This window comes from Besnoitia besnoiti, chromosome VI, assembly GCF_002563875.1.
Source record: "Besnoitia besnoiti strain Bb-Ger1 chromosome VI, whole genome shotgun sequence".
NCBI lineage: Eukaryota > Apicomplexa > Conoidasida > Eucoccidiorida > Sarcocystidae > Besnoitia > Besnoitia besnoiti.
Window position 1 is genome coordinate 1208120 of NC_042361.1, and position 17297 is coordinate 1225416.

At 57.7% G+C, this 17297-nt stretch overlaps 3 protein-coding genes across 3 annotated transcripts; 1 reads left to right on the forward strand and 2 right to left on the reverse strand.

Annotated features, from left to right (window-relative positions):
* Positions 1-662: 662 nt before the first annotated feature.
* Positions 663-9850, forward strand: BESB_065920 (uncharacterized protein; the record flags this gene model as incomplete). Its single annotated transcript, XM_029364985.1, has 11 exons — positions 663-2242; positions 2809-2965; positions 3291-4916; positions 5467-5521; positions 5760-5930; positions 6499-6647; positions 7205-7306; positions 7652-7837; positions 8388-8474; positions 9275-9445; positions 9719-9850. 11 exons carry the CDS (start codon positions 663-665, stop codon positions 9848-9850), a joined length of 4416 nt encoding a protein of 1471 aa, XP_029218568.1.
* A 2600-nt stretch (positions 9851-12450) lies between these two features.
* On the reverse strand, positions 12451-13170 carry BESB_065930 (uncharacterized protein; the record flags this gene model as incomplete). Its single annotated transcript, XM_029364986.1, has 1 exon — positions 12451-13170. The coding sequence occupies one exon, from the start codon at positions 13168-13170 to the stop codon at positions 12451-12453; it is 720 nt and encodes a 239-aa protein (XP_029218569.1).
* A 2024-nt stretch (positions 13171-15194) lies between these two features.
* Positions 15195-17202, reverse strand: BESB_065940 (uncharacterized protein; the record flags this gene model as incomplete). The annotated part of the gene is made up of 4 exons (XM_029364987.1): positions 15195-15305; positions 15912-16178; positions 16590-16728; positions 17132-17202. 4 exons carry the CDS (start codon positions 17200-17202, stop codon positions 15195-15197), a joined length of 588 nt encoding a protein of 195 aa, XP_029218570.1.
* Positions 17203-17297: the final 95 nt, after the last annotated feature.

Below are 17297 nucleotides of genomic sequence, written 5' to 3' on the forward strand. Positions count from 1 at the left end.
TGTCCCTCGCGTACGCAGATCGCATACGCGTTCTGTCCCGCCAGTTTCTCAAAGCTCCCTAGTAACGGTGTACTAGTCTTTCGCACAGAGGGCAAACTCCCGCTGTGCTGGAACAGCGAGGCAATGCGCCACCCACCAGCTGTCTAGCTCGAGCGACCCTTTTCCTCTGCGTTTGAGGTTTTTTTCCTCCTGGATCTGTTTTCTTCCCCTCCGCGACAGGGTTTCCCTCGGCGTCGCCTAGAGAAGCAACGCATCCGCACACTTCGCCGCAGTGATGCTGTTTCCAACGGTCTCCTCTCGTATAGTCGGGCCTCGCGTGAACATCAGCGACGTTTGAGCAGAATCAGCAGAATACGAGGAATGGGAAGATTAAATATTGAACAGATACGCTGCGAGGTCTTTTAGATAGGTGGCGTTCACTGCTTCTCTTTCTGTGCACGTCTGCGCCCCTTTCGCCCTGACCTTAAGCGACAGGACCTCATCGTCTCCTTTGCACGCCCTCCGCGGTCCCTTCTCTTTTATATCTTCAGCGCGTTCATCTCTATAGGGTTCCAGCAGCCTTTGCCTCTCTCTTGCCCTCCTCTCCAAGTTTTCTTCGAAGCACACCCTGCTTCGTTTTTGCCTGGCTGCGCCGAGGTCAACTCGTTTGCCTCGCGCCCCCCATGGCGGGATCCCCAAGGGGCGGGCCGTGGCCCCCCTCGTCCGCCGCTGCCGCTCCCTCGCCCTCTCTTTCCTCGTCGGGCTCACGGGCAGCAGAGCGACATCAAGCTAGCGGCGGGAACGCCTCCGCGCCCCTGTCTCCTCTCAGTCAAGCTTCTTCTGCTCCTTTGGGGCCTGCCCGCTCTTCTGTCTCTCGGCCGCATCCCTTTGGGCGCCATCTCTCTTCTTCCTCGCAGTCGCAGTGTGCTTCGTCCCCCCTATATGCAGCTGCGGAAGATTCGTGCAGGGTGTACCTACAGCCTGACCACCAGCAGCAGTTTTTGCTTCAGGGACGCCTGGTCGACGACACCATTGGCCCGCGATCGACGCGTTCGTTTTTTTCTCTCGTCTCCAGCGCCACAGGCGTCGGGCCTTCGTCTCCCTCCTCGCCTTCTGGACTGTTCGCAGTCGGCAGCGGCGCGGCGCTTCACTCACCGGCTGCCAGCGCATCTCTTTCCTTCGCCCCCTGTAATGCCTCCCACGCGTCGCTCGAGGGGGCGGGCGCGCCGGCGTCGTCTCCTTTCGTGGGCACAGCGGCGGGAGGCTTGGCGTCGTTCATGTCTTCTCTCACTTCCTCGACTTCCGGTAAGGTCTCAGCGGGGGGCGCAGCCGCCGGCGAGCGCGTTCTTTCGCGCTCAGTGGAGAAAGTGATTGAGAGCGGCGACGTCAAGATGGAGGACATCGAGCCTGAGCAGGCCGCAGACATCTCCAAGGCTCTCTTCCTTCACCAGAAGAATCACCACGTCCTTCTTCAAAGCGAGATGATCCCGCGGACGCCTCTGGCGATTCATCCACTCTCGCCCATGTGGGACCAGGCGGCGATGCCAGGCGCGCGGCAGAAGGATGGGCGCGAGGACGGCGCCGCATCGCGGCCGGTCTCGGCGGAAAGAGGCACGCGAACGCTCAACATTATCAGGGAGGTCTATCAAGGCCACCAGCACCCTTCGCCGGCTGCCGCCGCGGCCGATGGCGGTGCTGCGAGGAAGGGTGGCGAAGGCGAGAAGGCTGCGGTGGGCGCGGCGCATGCAGGCGAGGCTGCGACCGATGCGCACGGCGAGGAAAGAAAGCTCGCGAGTCGACGCACGCGCAGCGAAAGCGTGAGCAGAGAGAGTCTGCAGCAGCCAGAAGGCGCAGAGGCGCGTGGGACCGTAGAGAAGAAGAGGGCGAGGGCGGCAGGTTGCCTTTCGTCTCTCGTCGCAGGAAAGCCAGATGATGGAGGCCTGCCGGGCGGGAGGGGCGAACGCTCGCAGCTGTCGGCTGTGGAGGGACGAGGCGGCGAACCGGAGATGCTCCTTTTCCCGTCCAACGAAGCAGAAGAGGCGTGGATACTCGATGAAATCGAGGCGCGACTCAAGGAAGATGCCGAGTGGTACTTGGAGAGCACAAAGTCTGAGTTGCAGGAACTGAGAATAAACGCCGAGCGCGAAGTACTGGCGCTGCAGTATATCCCTCTCAAAGCTGACCGCCTGCTTGCGCTGGACACCAGCTGCCGCGAGAGTCTCCTCGGCGTCTTCGTCTGCCTCTGCCTGCGGCACATTGAAAGGTGAGAAAGTGCCGCGGAGAGGCAGAATGGGAGGTGTCGGGGGAGGGGGAGGGGGGAAGGGGGAAGAAAGACGAAGGGAGAGGACAAGGGTGCGCGACGCAGCTCAGCTCGGCGCACGAGACAGAAGGCCGCGTTCATGGAAAGGAGTTCGCGCGGCGAGTCTCGAGGCTCTCCTCGAGGGTCGCACTGTCTCTTTTTTTGTCTCCTTTCGACTGTTGCAGCCAAACCGTCTCCGCTGTCTGCGCGGCCGTATGGTGGCGGTCGCTGGGTGCGTCGTTTCTGGCTTTTCCTCTCTGCGTGATCCTCGCCTTGTCTTCTAGGGGCTGCTTAGGCGTTTCGTCCTTGCGTCTTGTTTTCGCCTTCTATTTCCTTCACGCGCGAGACGCGCGGATGAACTCCATATTAGTGTATCGGATTCAACTGCGCCTCATATGGTGCCTGAATGGTACGCTTTAGCATATTGTGGATGTCAAAAGTCGTGTCTGACGTTCTTCCACGGGCGCGTGTCTCTTCTTATCCGCTTGCCTTGCCTGCGTCTGTGCCCGTGTCCGCGCACGCTTTCTCAGCGCCAGCCCCGAGATCCAGAGTCTCCTCGCGGAGTGGAGTTTGATTTTTCTTCACACGCTGGCAAGCCCCCAAGTTCTGAACGTCGACGGCAGCGTCGAGAAGAGCTTAGTTCGGCCGATTGTTCTGCGCGACCAGCTCTTAAAAGACGGGCTAACGGTAGGCGGCAGACAGTGTCCCGCTCCCTTGCATGACACATCGTTTTCTTCTGTTCGCAGTCGTCTTTCTGTTCGGCTTTCCAGATTCCAGCGCATCTCGCAGGTCTGCTGGCTCCTTAGTCATCGCACTGTCTCGCTGTCTCGTTGTCTTGGCCGGTTCGTTCTTTCCTATCTTTTCGGTTTTGTTTGAGCGTTTCCGCGCGAGGCTGTCTGCCCGCCTCCGGCGCTTTCTCCACTCCGAGGGTCGAGAATTCTGCCCATGTGGAGTTATTTTTCGTTCTTGCGTGCGGCGTGGTGGCGGCTGGCTTCGGTGTGTTTGGTTTCAGGCTTCAGACATCCTGAGTCCCGTGCCGCTGATGAAAGTCGTCGTCCAGGCGTGCGACAAGCTGCAGCCAGAGTTCAACTCGATTTTCAACACTCTTCACGCGGAGATGTCGTGCTTCGCTCACCGGACCTCCTCGCCGCAGGATTCCCCCTCCAGCGCGAGCCTGTCTTCGTCCTTCCCTTGTGACGGCAAAGCGGCGGCGTCCTCGGCGCTACATTCGGACTCGGTGTCTGCTTCCACAGCGGCTCCCTCAGATGCGTGCGCCTCGTCGCGCGGCCCTGCGTCGAGTCGCGGAGGGCAGGGTTCACTCGACAGCGAGCTGCAGACGAGCCGCCCAGGCCATGGCAGACGCAGAAATCCTTCTCCGCCGGTAGCGCCGCACGCACGCTACGCTCGCGAGAGACAGGGAATCCTCGACGAGAGCGAAGAGGAGGGAGGACAGAGGCGTAGGGGGAGTGCGGATAGTGGCGATGGCGGAAAGAGACGCGGAAACAGAGCAGAAAGGGGCGCCTGCGCTCCCGCATCCGACTGTACGTACACCGCAGACGGGGACGCGCAGGCAGGCAGGGGGAGCGGAGCCGCCGTTTCGCTGCGCGCCGAAAGGCGCGGCGTGGACGACGGCGGCAGCCTGCACCACGGCAGTCCAGGCGAGTGCGGAGAAGACGCGGCGCGGAGGAGCGACAGCCTGGGAGGCCGCACGAGTGACGGGCGGAGCTCCAGCGGCGAGGGAGAGGAAGAAGAGAAAGTGAGTGAGCGTCTGCGGCGGCGGTTGGACGCAGAGAGGCGAAAGGAAGAGGCGGAAAGGAAGCGCCTGGAGACTTCCATTGTGTGCGCGCGAGCCCGCGGCCTCGGTTCTCTGGACGGTGACGCTGATGTCTCGTCCGAGAGCGGCAAGAGAGAGAACGGCCTGGGCTCTGCGCGGTGGCTGCCCTGCGACAGCGCGTGTCTGCAGCGAGTCGAGACACGGGGCGCTGGAGAGGATCAAGCAACGCAGGCGCCGCCGTGGCAAGTGTCCTCTTCGGGTTCGGATTCGCATCCCCTTCGCTTCACGTGTGTCGCGGCGCATCCTCTCGCCGCGGGTCAGTCTCGCCCCCCCTGCCGCGGGCGGCCGTCGGAGACGTGCGATTCGTCACTGCGCGTGTGTCTGGAGAAGCGCCGCGAAGAAGACGACGAGGATGCAGCAGGCCTGGTGGTCGCTGTGGGTTCCGTGGAGGAGCAGGAGGAAGATATCCAGGAGGATGGCGAGGACGGCAGCAGCTGCGGCGATGAAGGTTTCTCGCTCGCGGAGCAGCGAATTCTGCTTCATACTGAGGAGGAGCTTCATCGCTACCAGGCGCGAGCTAGCGGACGCCTCTCGGGGCTGCAGGGGCGCGACGACGGGAGCTTCAGCGCCGCCGCGGGCTCGGGCGATGACGAGGAGGCGTCTTCGCTGATGCCGTCGTTGCCGCCCTCCGCGAAGACAGTTCTACTCAGAGAACTGACGACGGCCCTCGTGACTAGCGGCGCGTTTGACGCCCGCGTGCAGCTCATGCTGCAGCTCTTCGCGGTGGAGATGCTTGGCCTCAATCCTCTCATTCTGATTAGACTCCAACATCACCTCGCCGCCGACCTCCTCGGTTTGCTCAGAGTATGCCGCCCCAGCGCTGCGCACGCGGTGTCGCGCCGCGTTTTCAATGCGAAAATACGCGCATTCTGCCCCGAGGCACACTTACAATCGTATTCATACTCGAAAACGCCGAATGCGGATGTCCGCGTGCAGGGTTTAGGGTGTTTGCTGCCTCAGTTCTCTCTTGTTTGCCGTCGCACAAAGGCTTATTGCTCCACGCGGCCTCGCCTCTCTCCTCTTCGCGTGGCCGCAAGCGTGGCGGTGCGCCAAGACTAGACTTCACGCACATGCGTCTTCACCCTTCTCGCTCTGTCTCTGGTCCGCGCCGTCTGTGACACGTCGATTTGCTCGCCGCATTACCAGAGTGATACACATATATACATACATATACCATTAAACACATATATGTATTTTTTTATGCGAATTGATGCTATCTCGTGTGTACGCGTCGCTGGGACCGGCTTGCAGCATTCGTTGCTCTCGCGGGCGATTCTTCTGCGGAGGAGGGTAGGGGCCGCTCGCTGATTTATTGTTTTGAATCGTTTTGGAGCGCTGCGCGTGTGCGTCACAGGCCAGCACGAAGGAAGGCTCGCGGCAGAAGGCCTGGAGGCGTCTCAAGATTGCAGGTAACCTTGGAACCTTTGCGAAGCTCATGCGTTTTACTTTTGCATTCCTGGCGTCCGAGGCTTCGCATATACATATATATATTCTATATTCACTTATTTTTATATCTTCGTCTAGCGTATGGGGTGTCGCTTCACACATCGGTCGCATGCGTAAGGTGCGCGGATGCTCCGTCGGGACTCGATCTGTTCAAATGGACTGCAGCTTTGCGAGGTCGAACCCGTCTCTCGTGTTGTCCAGGCGCGGCACTTGGCGGCGGATTTCTGGTGGCGCTGACAGCAGGTCTCGCCGCTCCCGGTATCGTCGCGGGCCTCGCGTCTCTTGGGCTCGGCGGGGCCGGTGTCTCCGCCTTCCTCGCCTCCGCCGGCGGCATGGCCGTCATGGTGTCTCTTTTTGGTGCCGGAGGGGCCGGTAAGCGACAGGGACAGCAGGCAGCAGGCGCGTTCCGGGCGGCCGAGTCGCGGAAGGCGACGCGCGCGGGTGGGGAGAAGGCGCCTTTACGGCGAGCTGTATGTATGCGTGCATGTGTGCATGCATGCATGTAGATAGGCAGGTAGGTATGGGTATGTGTATGCGCCGTATCTGGTGTTGAGGAGAGAGCCGTGCGCAAAAGCGAAAATTAGACGCGAAACGAAACGGTGCAAGGCGAGTGGTGATGCTGAGACGCGTGTTAGAGGGGAAGGCAAACAGAAGAGGAGAAAAAGGATTAAGAGACACAAGAGAAATCAGACAACGGAGACCAGGAGCTACAAAGAGACACGAGATTCTACCGGTGGCGTGTGTCGTAGAGGGAGGCGCTCGAGTAAAGGGTGGAGGGACCTCAACGAGGAAAACAATCGAGTGTATTATCTGTGTTGCTCCAGTGCCTACTTTTTTTCTGCGGTCGTCTGAGTAGCTTCACCTTTTCCCCTGCGGGAATTTCATCTCGGTGTGCGTGCGTAGCTTCTTGCGCGCCTCCTCTGCCTCCTTTTTGTCTCAGGTCTGACAGGGTGGAAGTACAGTAGGCGCATCGCAAACATCAAGGTTTTCGAGTTCGACATGCTCAACGGAAAAACGCCGGCAAGTCTCGGAGTCACTGTCTGCGTGTCTGGCTACTTGCGCACGTTTGATGACATCTCCCTCCCCTGGGTAGGCGCCAGAAGCTTCACAGAGTCCGCGGCGGTTCCGTGTGCAACTCTGTTGGGATGCGCGCAGGTCGCTCACACGACAGTGCCTCAGACCGAGCTGCCATCCGAGGCGTCTCGAGAGCCATATGCATGTATGTGTATACTATATATATGTATACGTGGATGTATGTAGAAGTGTGAAGGTGTCTCGACTAGTCGGTATGTGAGCTCGGGAGCCAGTCTGTCCCTTTCGGCAAAAGCTCCTCTCTGTGGCGCCCACACCTCTAGCGCCTTATCTGCGTTGAGGTCGCGATGCATGTGTATATATGTATATTTCCATGTATGAGCGTATACTTGTATATGCATTTACACACATATTTACATATATATATGTATATAAATGTATAAATATGTATATACTGTATGTATTGTGCACGACCGTTTGCCGAAGGTTTGCGAATGCTGGTGCAGTCGTGAGTCGAGAGGCAGAGGCCTCGATGGAGCTAATCTTCGACAGCGCTTCATGTCTGGGGTTGCGGTAGGTTTTTTATTGTCTCCTATTTTTGCCGCTCTCTGCAGCTGCAGGCATGTCCGCTCGCGTGCTCAGATCTCTTTTCTCTCAAGTGGGAGCCGAAGATCCTCAAAGCCCTCGGAGGCATGGTCGTTCAAATGCTTTCGCAGGTAATGTATGCGCCCTCGGCTCGCCGCTCACGTCTCCGTATATGAGCCGAGCGGACGGTTCGCGCGGCGTGGACGCTGACACTAGCGTGGCGGCGCGAAAAGTCTGTGGCATGCTGAGTGTCGAATCTCCGCGTCGGTCTGCAGCGTCTGTCCATTATGAGGATTCGCAGCTGTCGGAACTTCCCCTCACATTGTCAACGGCAGGCTGCAGCTTATGCACGCGAAATTCGGCGGCTGTTTGGGGGGCCTTCTGTGCCTCTCCACGTCGCGTTATTGGTACGCGTCCTCGTTGAGGGCGGCTCACATCGCGGTTTCTCTGGATGCTTCCGCTTGGTGGGCTCGCAGGACTTTGCTGTCGCGGCGGGCAAGTACTACTTGCAGCACACCGTGCTCGGTGGCCTCACGTTCGCCTTGTTTTGGCCTATGGCGCTCATTCAGTACGCGGCGAACCTCGACAACACGTGGATCCTGTGTCGAGAACGCGCACAGCAGGCTGGCAGACTTCTCGCCGATGCGATCTCCGACACGCAGGTATACATAAATATATATATATCCATGCATGTATATGTGTATATGGATAGGTATATATGCTTGTGTATATGTGTCTGTATATTCGTATGTATGTGCGTTGGGGTGCGGATCTGTGTGTCGAGATGCGAGTGCGCGATACCGAGACATCTCGCGCTCACCAGGCTGCCACATACATTTGCCATTACAAGTGCGTTGATATGTATATTTATATGTATAAGACATATTCTTTATATGTAAATAAATGTATGTTTTTCTGTATTCGAGTAGGATTCCGATGCACGCATGTGTTGTTCGCGTGTCTGCTTTTCTCAAGTCCGTGCACGCGTTTGGTTGAGACTTCGAGAGAATTATGGCTCGAGGGAGGCTAAAGAACGCAGCCGGATGCCGCACATGCCTGCGGCGTATGGTGCTGCGCGCCTTCCGTGAGCGCCAGGTCTCCGACTGGTATCAGAGGTCCGCGGGCCTGAGGCCGCCCAAGAAACTCTTCTGTTATTTGTTTTGAAAAGCCCTTTTGAGTCTTGTGCGCATCGCTTTCGGTGATTGCTCGCAGGCAGTTGGGCAGCGACCCGTCAGCCTGGTCGGCTACAGCATGGGCGCGCGAGTCGTCTTCTACTGTTTGCAGACGCTGTGGAAGCGCGTAAGTTCGAGATGCGTCACTCTCTGGCTTTCTACTTTTTCTTCCTCTTCTTTCAGCCGCCTAGAGCATCCTTAGGGTTGAGTCTTTCCTTTCAGCGATGCAAGGTCCTGTTTTCGTTCTCTGCGCGTCCGAGGTCAGCGTCACGGCTTCTCGTGTTTGCTGCTCGCCGAAGAGCTTCGCCCGTCGACCTGTGTGGACTGCGTGTCTCTTGTCCGCCCTCCAGCTTTGTTTGGCTGTTCCCGCTGCGGATTGTCGCACGTCTCTCCTCGCGGCCGAGTTCATTTTCGGCGTTCAATTTGCCGTTTCGCCCGTCTTACGCCTTTGCTTGGCAGCCGCTTCGCTTGAGTTTCTGTCGCTTCTTTGGCGGTCTTCTCACCGTCGCGGCGCAATCCTGCGTGCATCCGCCTGTCACCCAGCGTTTGTGCCCTTTCTCTTTGTCTGTCTGTCTCTCTGTTTGTCTCTGTTTGTCTCTGTCTGTCTCTATCTATCTACTGATATCTGTCTGTGTCTTTGTCTATTGCTCTATCCCTCTCTGTGTCTCTCTCTATCTATTATATATCTCTCTCCGTGTCTCTGTCGTTGTCTGCCTCGATCTATTGATCTGTCTCTCCTTGCATGACTATCATTGTCTCTCGTTCTATTTTATGCTCTGCGTGCAGCCTTTTCAACGGCTTTTTCTCTCTTTTTGTGCGCGAGTGTGGCGTCGGTGTTGTCTTCGCTTCGTCGTCTTCCCTCGTCGTCCATTGCCTCCCTTTCTCGCGTTCTTTCACCTCTTTCTCTCGTGTCGCCTTTTTTTTCAGCGAAAACTCCACGTGGTGTGCGACTGCGTGCTCATTGGTCTGCCTGCGAGCCTCAACGCGAAGCAGTGGTCAGCGGCTCGCGACGTGGTTAGCCGGCGCCTCGTGAACGTCTACTCGCGCTCCGACTGGCTTCTCGCATTTCTCTATCGATGGATGGAGTGGGGCCTGCAGGTGCGTTCGAGCCGCCGGCGTCTTCGCGGATGGCCTGGGCCCCACTGCATCGCTGAAAACCTGGAAAGAAGCTCGTCCTCACCCGCTTTCCGCGGGTGTGCGTGGGGACGGCTGTCTTTTCCTGTCGTGAGTACCGGTGCGGGGGATGGCGGCGCTGTTTGGCTGCTTGCTGAGGGTGCTCGAGTCGCATGCGCAGTATCTCTTCGTTCTCGGCGCCTGCGCGTGTGTTTGATCTCGCTGTGTGCGTCGTCCTCTCTGCGTGTCCGCCGCCAGGTTGCAGGCCTCAGCCCCGTGAAGTGCGTCCCGGGTGTGGAGAACTACGACGTCACCGGGCTGGTGAAGAGTCACGCGCAGTACCCGGAGAAGATCCCCGATATTCTCTCGTTCATCGGCTTCGACGCCTGAGCGCAGGCCGCAGGCCGCAGTTTCCGCCGCGTTCACTCTTCTTCTCCGGTGTCGTCTATCAGCGTTCATCATGGCACTCACGCCTTCCGTGCGGGCGGGGCTCAGGCTGTAGCCAGCCGCCTGGAAGGCTTGTGCGCTAAAGGGGAACGTATCGTGCCTCCCGGCGAAGAGAATCAAAGCGTCTGTTCAGCGGCGGGGAACACCCGTGTAGTTCAAGCGAAAGCGGGCAAGCTCGGCTGAAGGAAGGTGTCCGCGGCAATGCGACAGAAGGAGCGCCTGCGCCAGAAATGCTGAGTGCGACGACGCTCAGGCTCCGGCGTGCGGCAGTGGTCGAGGCAGCTGTGGTGTGCAGTTGCCGCTTTGAGGGGAAGGAGCCTCCGCCGGGGTGCGAGGCCCTCAGAAGGAGCGGAATGGCGTTCTGCGGCGGTTTTCTAGATGTTGTGCATTTCAAGCCAGAAAGCGGAGCTCTGTCCATGTGCGGAATTGCGCACGCACAAAGACCCTTGGCATCGTGGCGCCTGTATGTACAGCTGACCATCTGCTTGCCGCAAGTCGCATAGGGGACATCACAATCGTCACATTGCGAGATTTACGGGTCGGATCGCGCCACCGGTGATTTTTTCTGTGCATTTTCAATGTGATGGATGCACGGGTGCCGTTTGAAACGCTGGAGAATAGCCAGTCTCGTGCTCGCCGTCGTCCTGCTGCTGTCGGGCCGGCGAGTTCGCGGTTTGCGAATGCAGCCGCAGTTGGGCGCCCGCTGCGAACGTAGAGACGTGCCCACGCATGCAAGGTTTTAAGATGCCGCAGCCGCGTCCGTAAGGCGCCTGGGCTAGATAGAGATGGGGCTGTCGCGCGGGGGTGTGGTGAGGGCCTTTAGAGACGACTGCTATCCGAAGCGAACTGCACGTGTGTAGTGGCCCTCGCTGCGGACTGCAATACCGGAGAAACACAAGATATGCATTATTGCGTCGAATGCGGCGGCGCGCCCGCTCCAACAGCACGATTAACACGCCAAGCTTTGCGTCGTTTCCGAACGATCAATATGTTTTACACGAGTTGACGACGCCACATGCATCGCGGCGGATCAGTTTTTGCACGTTAAAGGTATACAAACAGCTTTACCTGCAGAGACAAACACGTAACGCGACGTGTCAACCAGCGCAGTTCGCTACTCCTGCAGTCACAACGAATGCAGAGGTCGCAGGGCCGCAGCACCCTGACGTGTAGTCATTGCGCGTCGGTTCCAAAACTCCATCGTCGCGCGCAACCCTCGCATTCGGGGCGGTGCCTCTCTGCTCTCGTGCGTCTCCAAGGATTTGAGTGCAGTACTCGCACTTCCTAACGTCGTAGCGCAGGGCGGAGTAGCTGAGGTTCGGGGGATCTTCTGCACATACGCGAGTGCTGCATGTTTGATCAGTTAGTTCTCACATGTCATCGCAATCGACTGCCCCCTCCTCGCGCAGAGGCGTTACGTTTGCGCCCACTTGACTACTGCATTTAAGCAGGTCTGTGGTTTACCTCGACTGAAGTCAGCATAATGAAACGGGGTTGCTCAGCCGCTGATTCACCATCTTCCACTTGGTTTCGGCTTCGTGCGGACTGCGCCACTGTATGCATTGATCCCGGCCGAAAGGACTTACCGGCTCTGCTGTCTACATCTGTCACTGAACTCACGGTAGCCTCTCTGCGCCGGGAAGTGCGAGTGGACGTTTACTCTATCAGTTTCATGATTTGGCATGTTTCCTCAGAACGCGCAAACGGTTTTCTTTGCAGCTCCGCTGGCCATCAAGAGGGGCCCATAGAACGAACTGCCTGCAAAGCGAGAATCGAATTCTAAGAGCGCTCGTTGCACAATACGTTCACGTGAAGCTAACTAAAACAAACAAGATGTTTGACCCTGTTTTTTGAATTGCCGGGACGTGCAACAGCACAGAAGCCGTCGGGTGCTTATGGCCATGCGTTTCACCATTTAAGCTCCCCGATACCGCGCACAGTCAATTACCGAACCTTTAGAACACGTGAGACCTGCACCAAAGAAAAACGCAATCCTACACGTACTCCGGAACGGCAAACCTCCCTTGAAGAGTTACAGACTATTTGTAGCCCCCATAAAATCACCGGAGAAGCGCCTCACTCGCTTATGCAAAAAGTTGCAACGTGCTTCAACCAGGCTACGCGAAACGACAGTGCTCAAACACATCTCATGCTCTCATCGTCACAGCTCGAAAAAGGGTGCGAGAGAAGGCAGACAAGTCAACTGTCCCGATATAGAATCGAAAACTACAAGCTCTCATCAGCCGCTACACATCACCGTCATCGGCGCTGCACGTGGACCGTGTACCAAGCATGTCCGCGAACTCTCACACTGGATACTAGCACTAGCAACGGAACTATCGGTTCCCCAACCACTGGTGCGCTTGCCGTCTACACGTGGCACACGCAAATTCCGGAACACGCGGTGCTCACGCGATACTTGCCTCGTCACACCACATGGAGTTGGTTCGTCGACCACCGCGTGGCGCATTTTCCAAGATAAGCGTGAACATGAAGACTATCAAATCTAAACCAAAGCCTAGTAAACGCTCCTTGGCGGCAACCTATTCCCGCGTCTCAGAACGCTCAGGGCGAGCAGCCCCCTGCCTTTGCGGTCTCGTTCGCAAATACTTGTACCGGAACGTAGCGACAGGTTCTCTCCCAGTTAAGGAGAGAACCAGGGCGACGGCTGCTAGAGCGGCATTAAGAAGGGAATGTTTCGGGCTCCCAGGCGCTTCGGCGCCCATTCGGTACCGATCCACGCGCTCTCGCAGCGCAGTATAGACTGTTGACGCCAGCACAAACGCACCAATAGCCTGCAAGAGGGAAACCCGCCGCTTGAAATTGACCCGCCTCCCACCTTCGACGTTTGGCCTCTGCTCCCGGACTTGGGAACCCGGTTCGTCCTCCTCCGCAACCTCGCCGGCGATCTCTCTCAGCGCCTCAGCAGTCCCCGGTTCCACCAAACCTGAAAGCTGATCAAGCAAGCGGCCCACCTGAGCGGCTTCCTTCTGCTTTTCTTTCTCTGTCCCTAGAGACACAGAAAACATGTTCAACGCAACCGGTTTCCCAGCCCCCCGTTCTGCGTCTCCTCCTCCCTCGGCCTGAGGCTTCCGCGTCGTGTCTAATTTGGAGCTCGATGGACCAAGGTAACTCTCAGTTTCCGTTGTCGGCACAGACGGCTCCGCGTCCATTATTCCGCTGGCAAGCGCCACGTGTTTAGCGCTTTCCGCTGCCATGCCGACGGCAACACACGCACACAAAAGCAACCCTCGGCCCTTCATGGTGCGATTCGCAGAATGACGCCCGCGAGACGAGACGCTAACAAGAAGCAATGGACGAATGCAGACGAGTATCTACAAAGCAACAAGCTTTAAACACGAAAAACCGCAAGAGCAAACAAACTCAAACGGTGGGGTGCTTTCGCGATCAAATAGAGTGGGGGGGTTGCAAACGACATGTCTATGCGTCGCATTGAAAATCGCTCACTGGCAGTGCAGTGCGAACTGCAGGAAGCCGGAGGCGCCACGCACCGCAGTAGTAGCTGGAAGGCGCTGCAAGGACGGGCGCAGAGCCGCCCGCTAACGTTTCAGAAGATTCGTGCATCGACCGGCATCTGTCCACTCTACTCTGTGGCGGTGACGCGCGTCTCTGGCCGCAAAGGTTACTCGATGCCTTAGATCCAGTGGCTGTAAGTTGGGCAGAATCAGTCAAATCCTACAAAGCGAGACGCCTCAGTTCCGCTTGATCACGCCTAGAAATGAGGAAACTCAGCGCATCAGAAGGATACCATCGGCGGAGATAAAACTGAGGTTCGATCACCTGGGAGAAACGAGACGCCGTCGAGATCGCAAGCTTCCCCGCGGGGAATGAGATTGCATTCTTTTTTCGAGGCACGCTTCATTGTTTTCTTTAGTCCACGCAAGCACGCGTGCCATCATCGAGGCGAGGCTGCTGCTCTAGGGGGCCACGTCGGTGGCGTGATGCGTCTTTCGAAAAGCATGTTGTGTTTCGCACCGTAATGGATACTTCCCGGCAGTGCGGCGTCATTGTTACCACCCGGGATTCCACAGCATTCAGACACACTCACGTTCTGCGGTCCCTCCAACACCTCCAACACATGCACTTCGGGTAAGCGGTAGCGCCGGCATCCGCAGGTATTTTTGCAGACTTCTAAATCACCGAAACGCACACGCGCGAGTCTGACCACAAGCACCACCGGAAGCGGATTTAACAACGGAAGTTCCGCAGTTCTGTGCCAGTCAACTGAGGCCGGGGATGCAGTTTTGCGTCTGCGAAGTGATGTGCTGTGCGCGCCGCGCTACATCACATCTACAACGCCAGCGCAGACTTCCCTTTTTCACAATTCACTATCGTATTTAGTCTACCAGCCGCAGCTCGGCCGCTGCAAGCTAGGTGGATCATCAGACTGGTGGCAGTCCACTGTTCCTGCGAGTGTGCTTCCCCGCGGTTTCGAGGAATGAAGAAGGCGTTTCGCTTTCAGTATCAAGTCCGTCTACTCCTGCTGCCCTACTACTAGACCGAACGGCGTCTACGCGGCTCGTGACGCTCCACATCACCCGTGCGCGCGAGTCGCCGGCCGCGATCTGCCTTCGAGGTCTCTGCCTGAGTAATTTCTGACCTGGCGTGCAGACACCAGCAGGCATGCAATATAATCGGATATACCTAAAACAAGAAGCATGGCGCTGCTAGGCACGCCGCGCTGCACTTATCTAGCGTCGCAGGCACACCCAGAGTTCTGGTGCTGCAGCTCTCGATCTCTGAGTGCGCTGGTCTTTGCGACGGGAAATGCCACAACCATCGCTGAAGAAGTCTAGTGCGCTGCCTGCTTTCTCGTTTTATGAGCGAAGCGTGTGCGCAGGCGCAGCCATGCGGGCCGCGCCGCAGGACCACGCAGGAAAGTTCTTCTACAAGCGAGTCAATTTGCACTGGAAGGCGGCATGATAAAGGCGCGTGCGCCCTACGAAACTCCCGTCGACTCTGCGCAACTCGCGGCGTGGAGCTGAGGCCGCAACCCGCCCGCCACGTAGCTCCCTTTCTCCCCTCGCGTCGGCGCAGGGGGCGCGACAGGCTTCCGCCACCGCGAAAGAAAACGAAAAAAAAATCAAAATTCACGATTTTCCCAGTCGCATGCAATGTGCGCCCGCCTGCTGCGATCGCCGTCGCCCGAGAGCAAAGTCCGCGCTCACAGAAGACGGATTCGCGCTCAGCTTGCCTCGACGCGATCTTCTTCTAACACGCGAAGCGAAGCCAACCTCGACTGCGCAGAGCGCGCCTTTCTGGACTTTCAGGGCTTGGAGGACCCTTCCGCGCCGCAGACTTGGCTGAAAAAATTCGACAGACGATACGGGTTGTGCGCAGCCGCAGCCGCCGCGTCGTCTTTGCCAGAGTCGCATTTCTGCAAGAAAGACGCAACGAAGCGAAAAAAAGGTCTGATGCGAGAATGAATCGGAAACGAGGGCGGGCCCCTGCGGAAACACACGCTCAAGCCGGCGATAAAAGACGTGGACATGCAAAACGAATGTCGCAGAGAACTCCAACCTCCTAAGTGAAGACTCCCTTTAACACACACCGCCGGGCGAACAGCGACATGCACCTGCCCCGACAGGGCGACAAAGTTCGAGATTCCCGGCATGCATCCCCGCCGCTCACTTCACCCGCGCAGACCGACAATCCTCAGAGGAAGGAAAACCTCGCACTCCGCAGGATAGGGATTTTGACGAAACCCGCAGCTAGCCCAGATGCCTACGGATTTTTCCGAGTCGACCTAGCTGCCACGTAGAATCGAATCCGCACGCTTGAGAAGAGCACATGCGAGGCGAACAGAGCTTTTCTCGCTCCTGAGAGGGCGCAAGTCGGGGCTGCGCAATCTGCAGTGTAGACTGGCGCCATTCAGAAGGTTGTAACGCCGTCATGCGGATGATGCGAGTTCAAGACCTTTTGAATCCACACAAAGGCCGTGGCCCTGATTTCTGAAAGCCGCCAGAGTACGGCCCGCGCTCACCTTGCTCTTCTTTTTCTTGTCCGCTCTGTGCTTCTTTTTCTCCTTCTTCTTGTCTTTCTTCTTCTTCTCAGTCTTTCGCTTCTTCTTCGCGCTGCTGCTCGCCTTCTCGCCGTCAGCACTGCGGCTGTCACTCGAGCTCGACGCGTCGCTGGACTCTGCAGAACTGACCCGATCGTCGCGCGCGCGCTTTCTGCGCTGCTTCGCCTCCTGCCTCAACAGCTCCAGGTGCTGCTTCTCCTGCGCCTCGATCTTCGCATTGCGAAAATGCTGAAAAAAGAAAAAAAAATTACAAAACTCCCACCCTCGTACCGCATCGCGCACGTTCACCCCGAAACAGGGGGCGCACCACCAGACACGCGCAGCGATCCACTCACTACCCACGCGCCTAGAGCACGCAAATTCTCAACCCTTAGTGCAGAAACAAACGCCACCCTGCATCGTGCCCGCCTCCCCGTGACTTGAAGTGGGCAGGCTCGCGAAGCGCCCAGCGTCCTCTCGGTGCTGAGACCTCCGCCCCGGCCTCTGGCCCAGCGTCGCGCGAGAAAAGGAGCAACGAAGAGAAGAAAGACAAGAAAACAGACGAGCAAGTCCTTCTGCTTGCACTCAAGCGCCCGCCTGCTTCCTCTCTCTTTCTTTTTTCCTCTCTCTCTCTCTCTCCCGCTCAGGATGACCTCTTACCTCCAGTTGATCTGCGAACTGCTCGTTCTCGTATCGCTCCAAGAATTCGTTGGCGCTCTCTTCTTTCTTCTTCAGCATCTTCCGCAGCTCATCCCAAGTCGGCCGCGAGTCCCGCTGCAGCTTCTCCATCAACGACGGGCTGCAGGCGGCGAAAACACAGACACGCGAAGTGCCCTCAAGAGCGCGTACAAACTTATACACACATATATACGAATATTATGCATGCATATGCATATATATACATATACATACATATATGACTAGATACATAGCCATGCATACAAATATATATATGTATATGTATGCATGCGCGTTGGCGGGGACGAAGCCGCATACCAGTCGCTTCGTCCACACATCTGCGTGCCTGCTGCGTCTGCCCGCCTGCGCGGAGGCTGCGCGAGCTGCACTCTGCAGCGCGTATATGCGCGCGGGCTGCAGAGGCAAGCAAACGGAGCTGCGCGTTCTGCGTGCGTTTCAGCGACTCGGTTGTTACTCGAGGCCTTTGCAAAGCAGCGGGGAGAACTCTGCTGGCGGAGAGTTACCCGCTAGAGACGACGCGCCGGATGGGGTTGAGAACCATGCCTTGGGGCTTGAAACCCCGGCACTTCACCATGGCGACGAGGACAAAGCTGAAAAAGGGGGCAGCTGCCGCGGCCGCGGAGAAAAGCGAGGCTCGAAGGCGGAGGGAGTCGCAGGGACGCAAGGCGA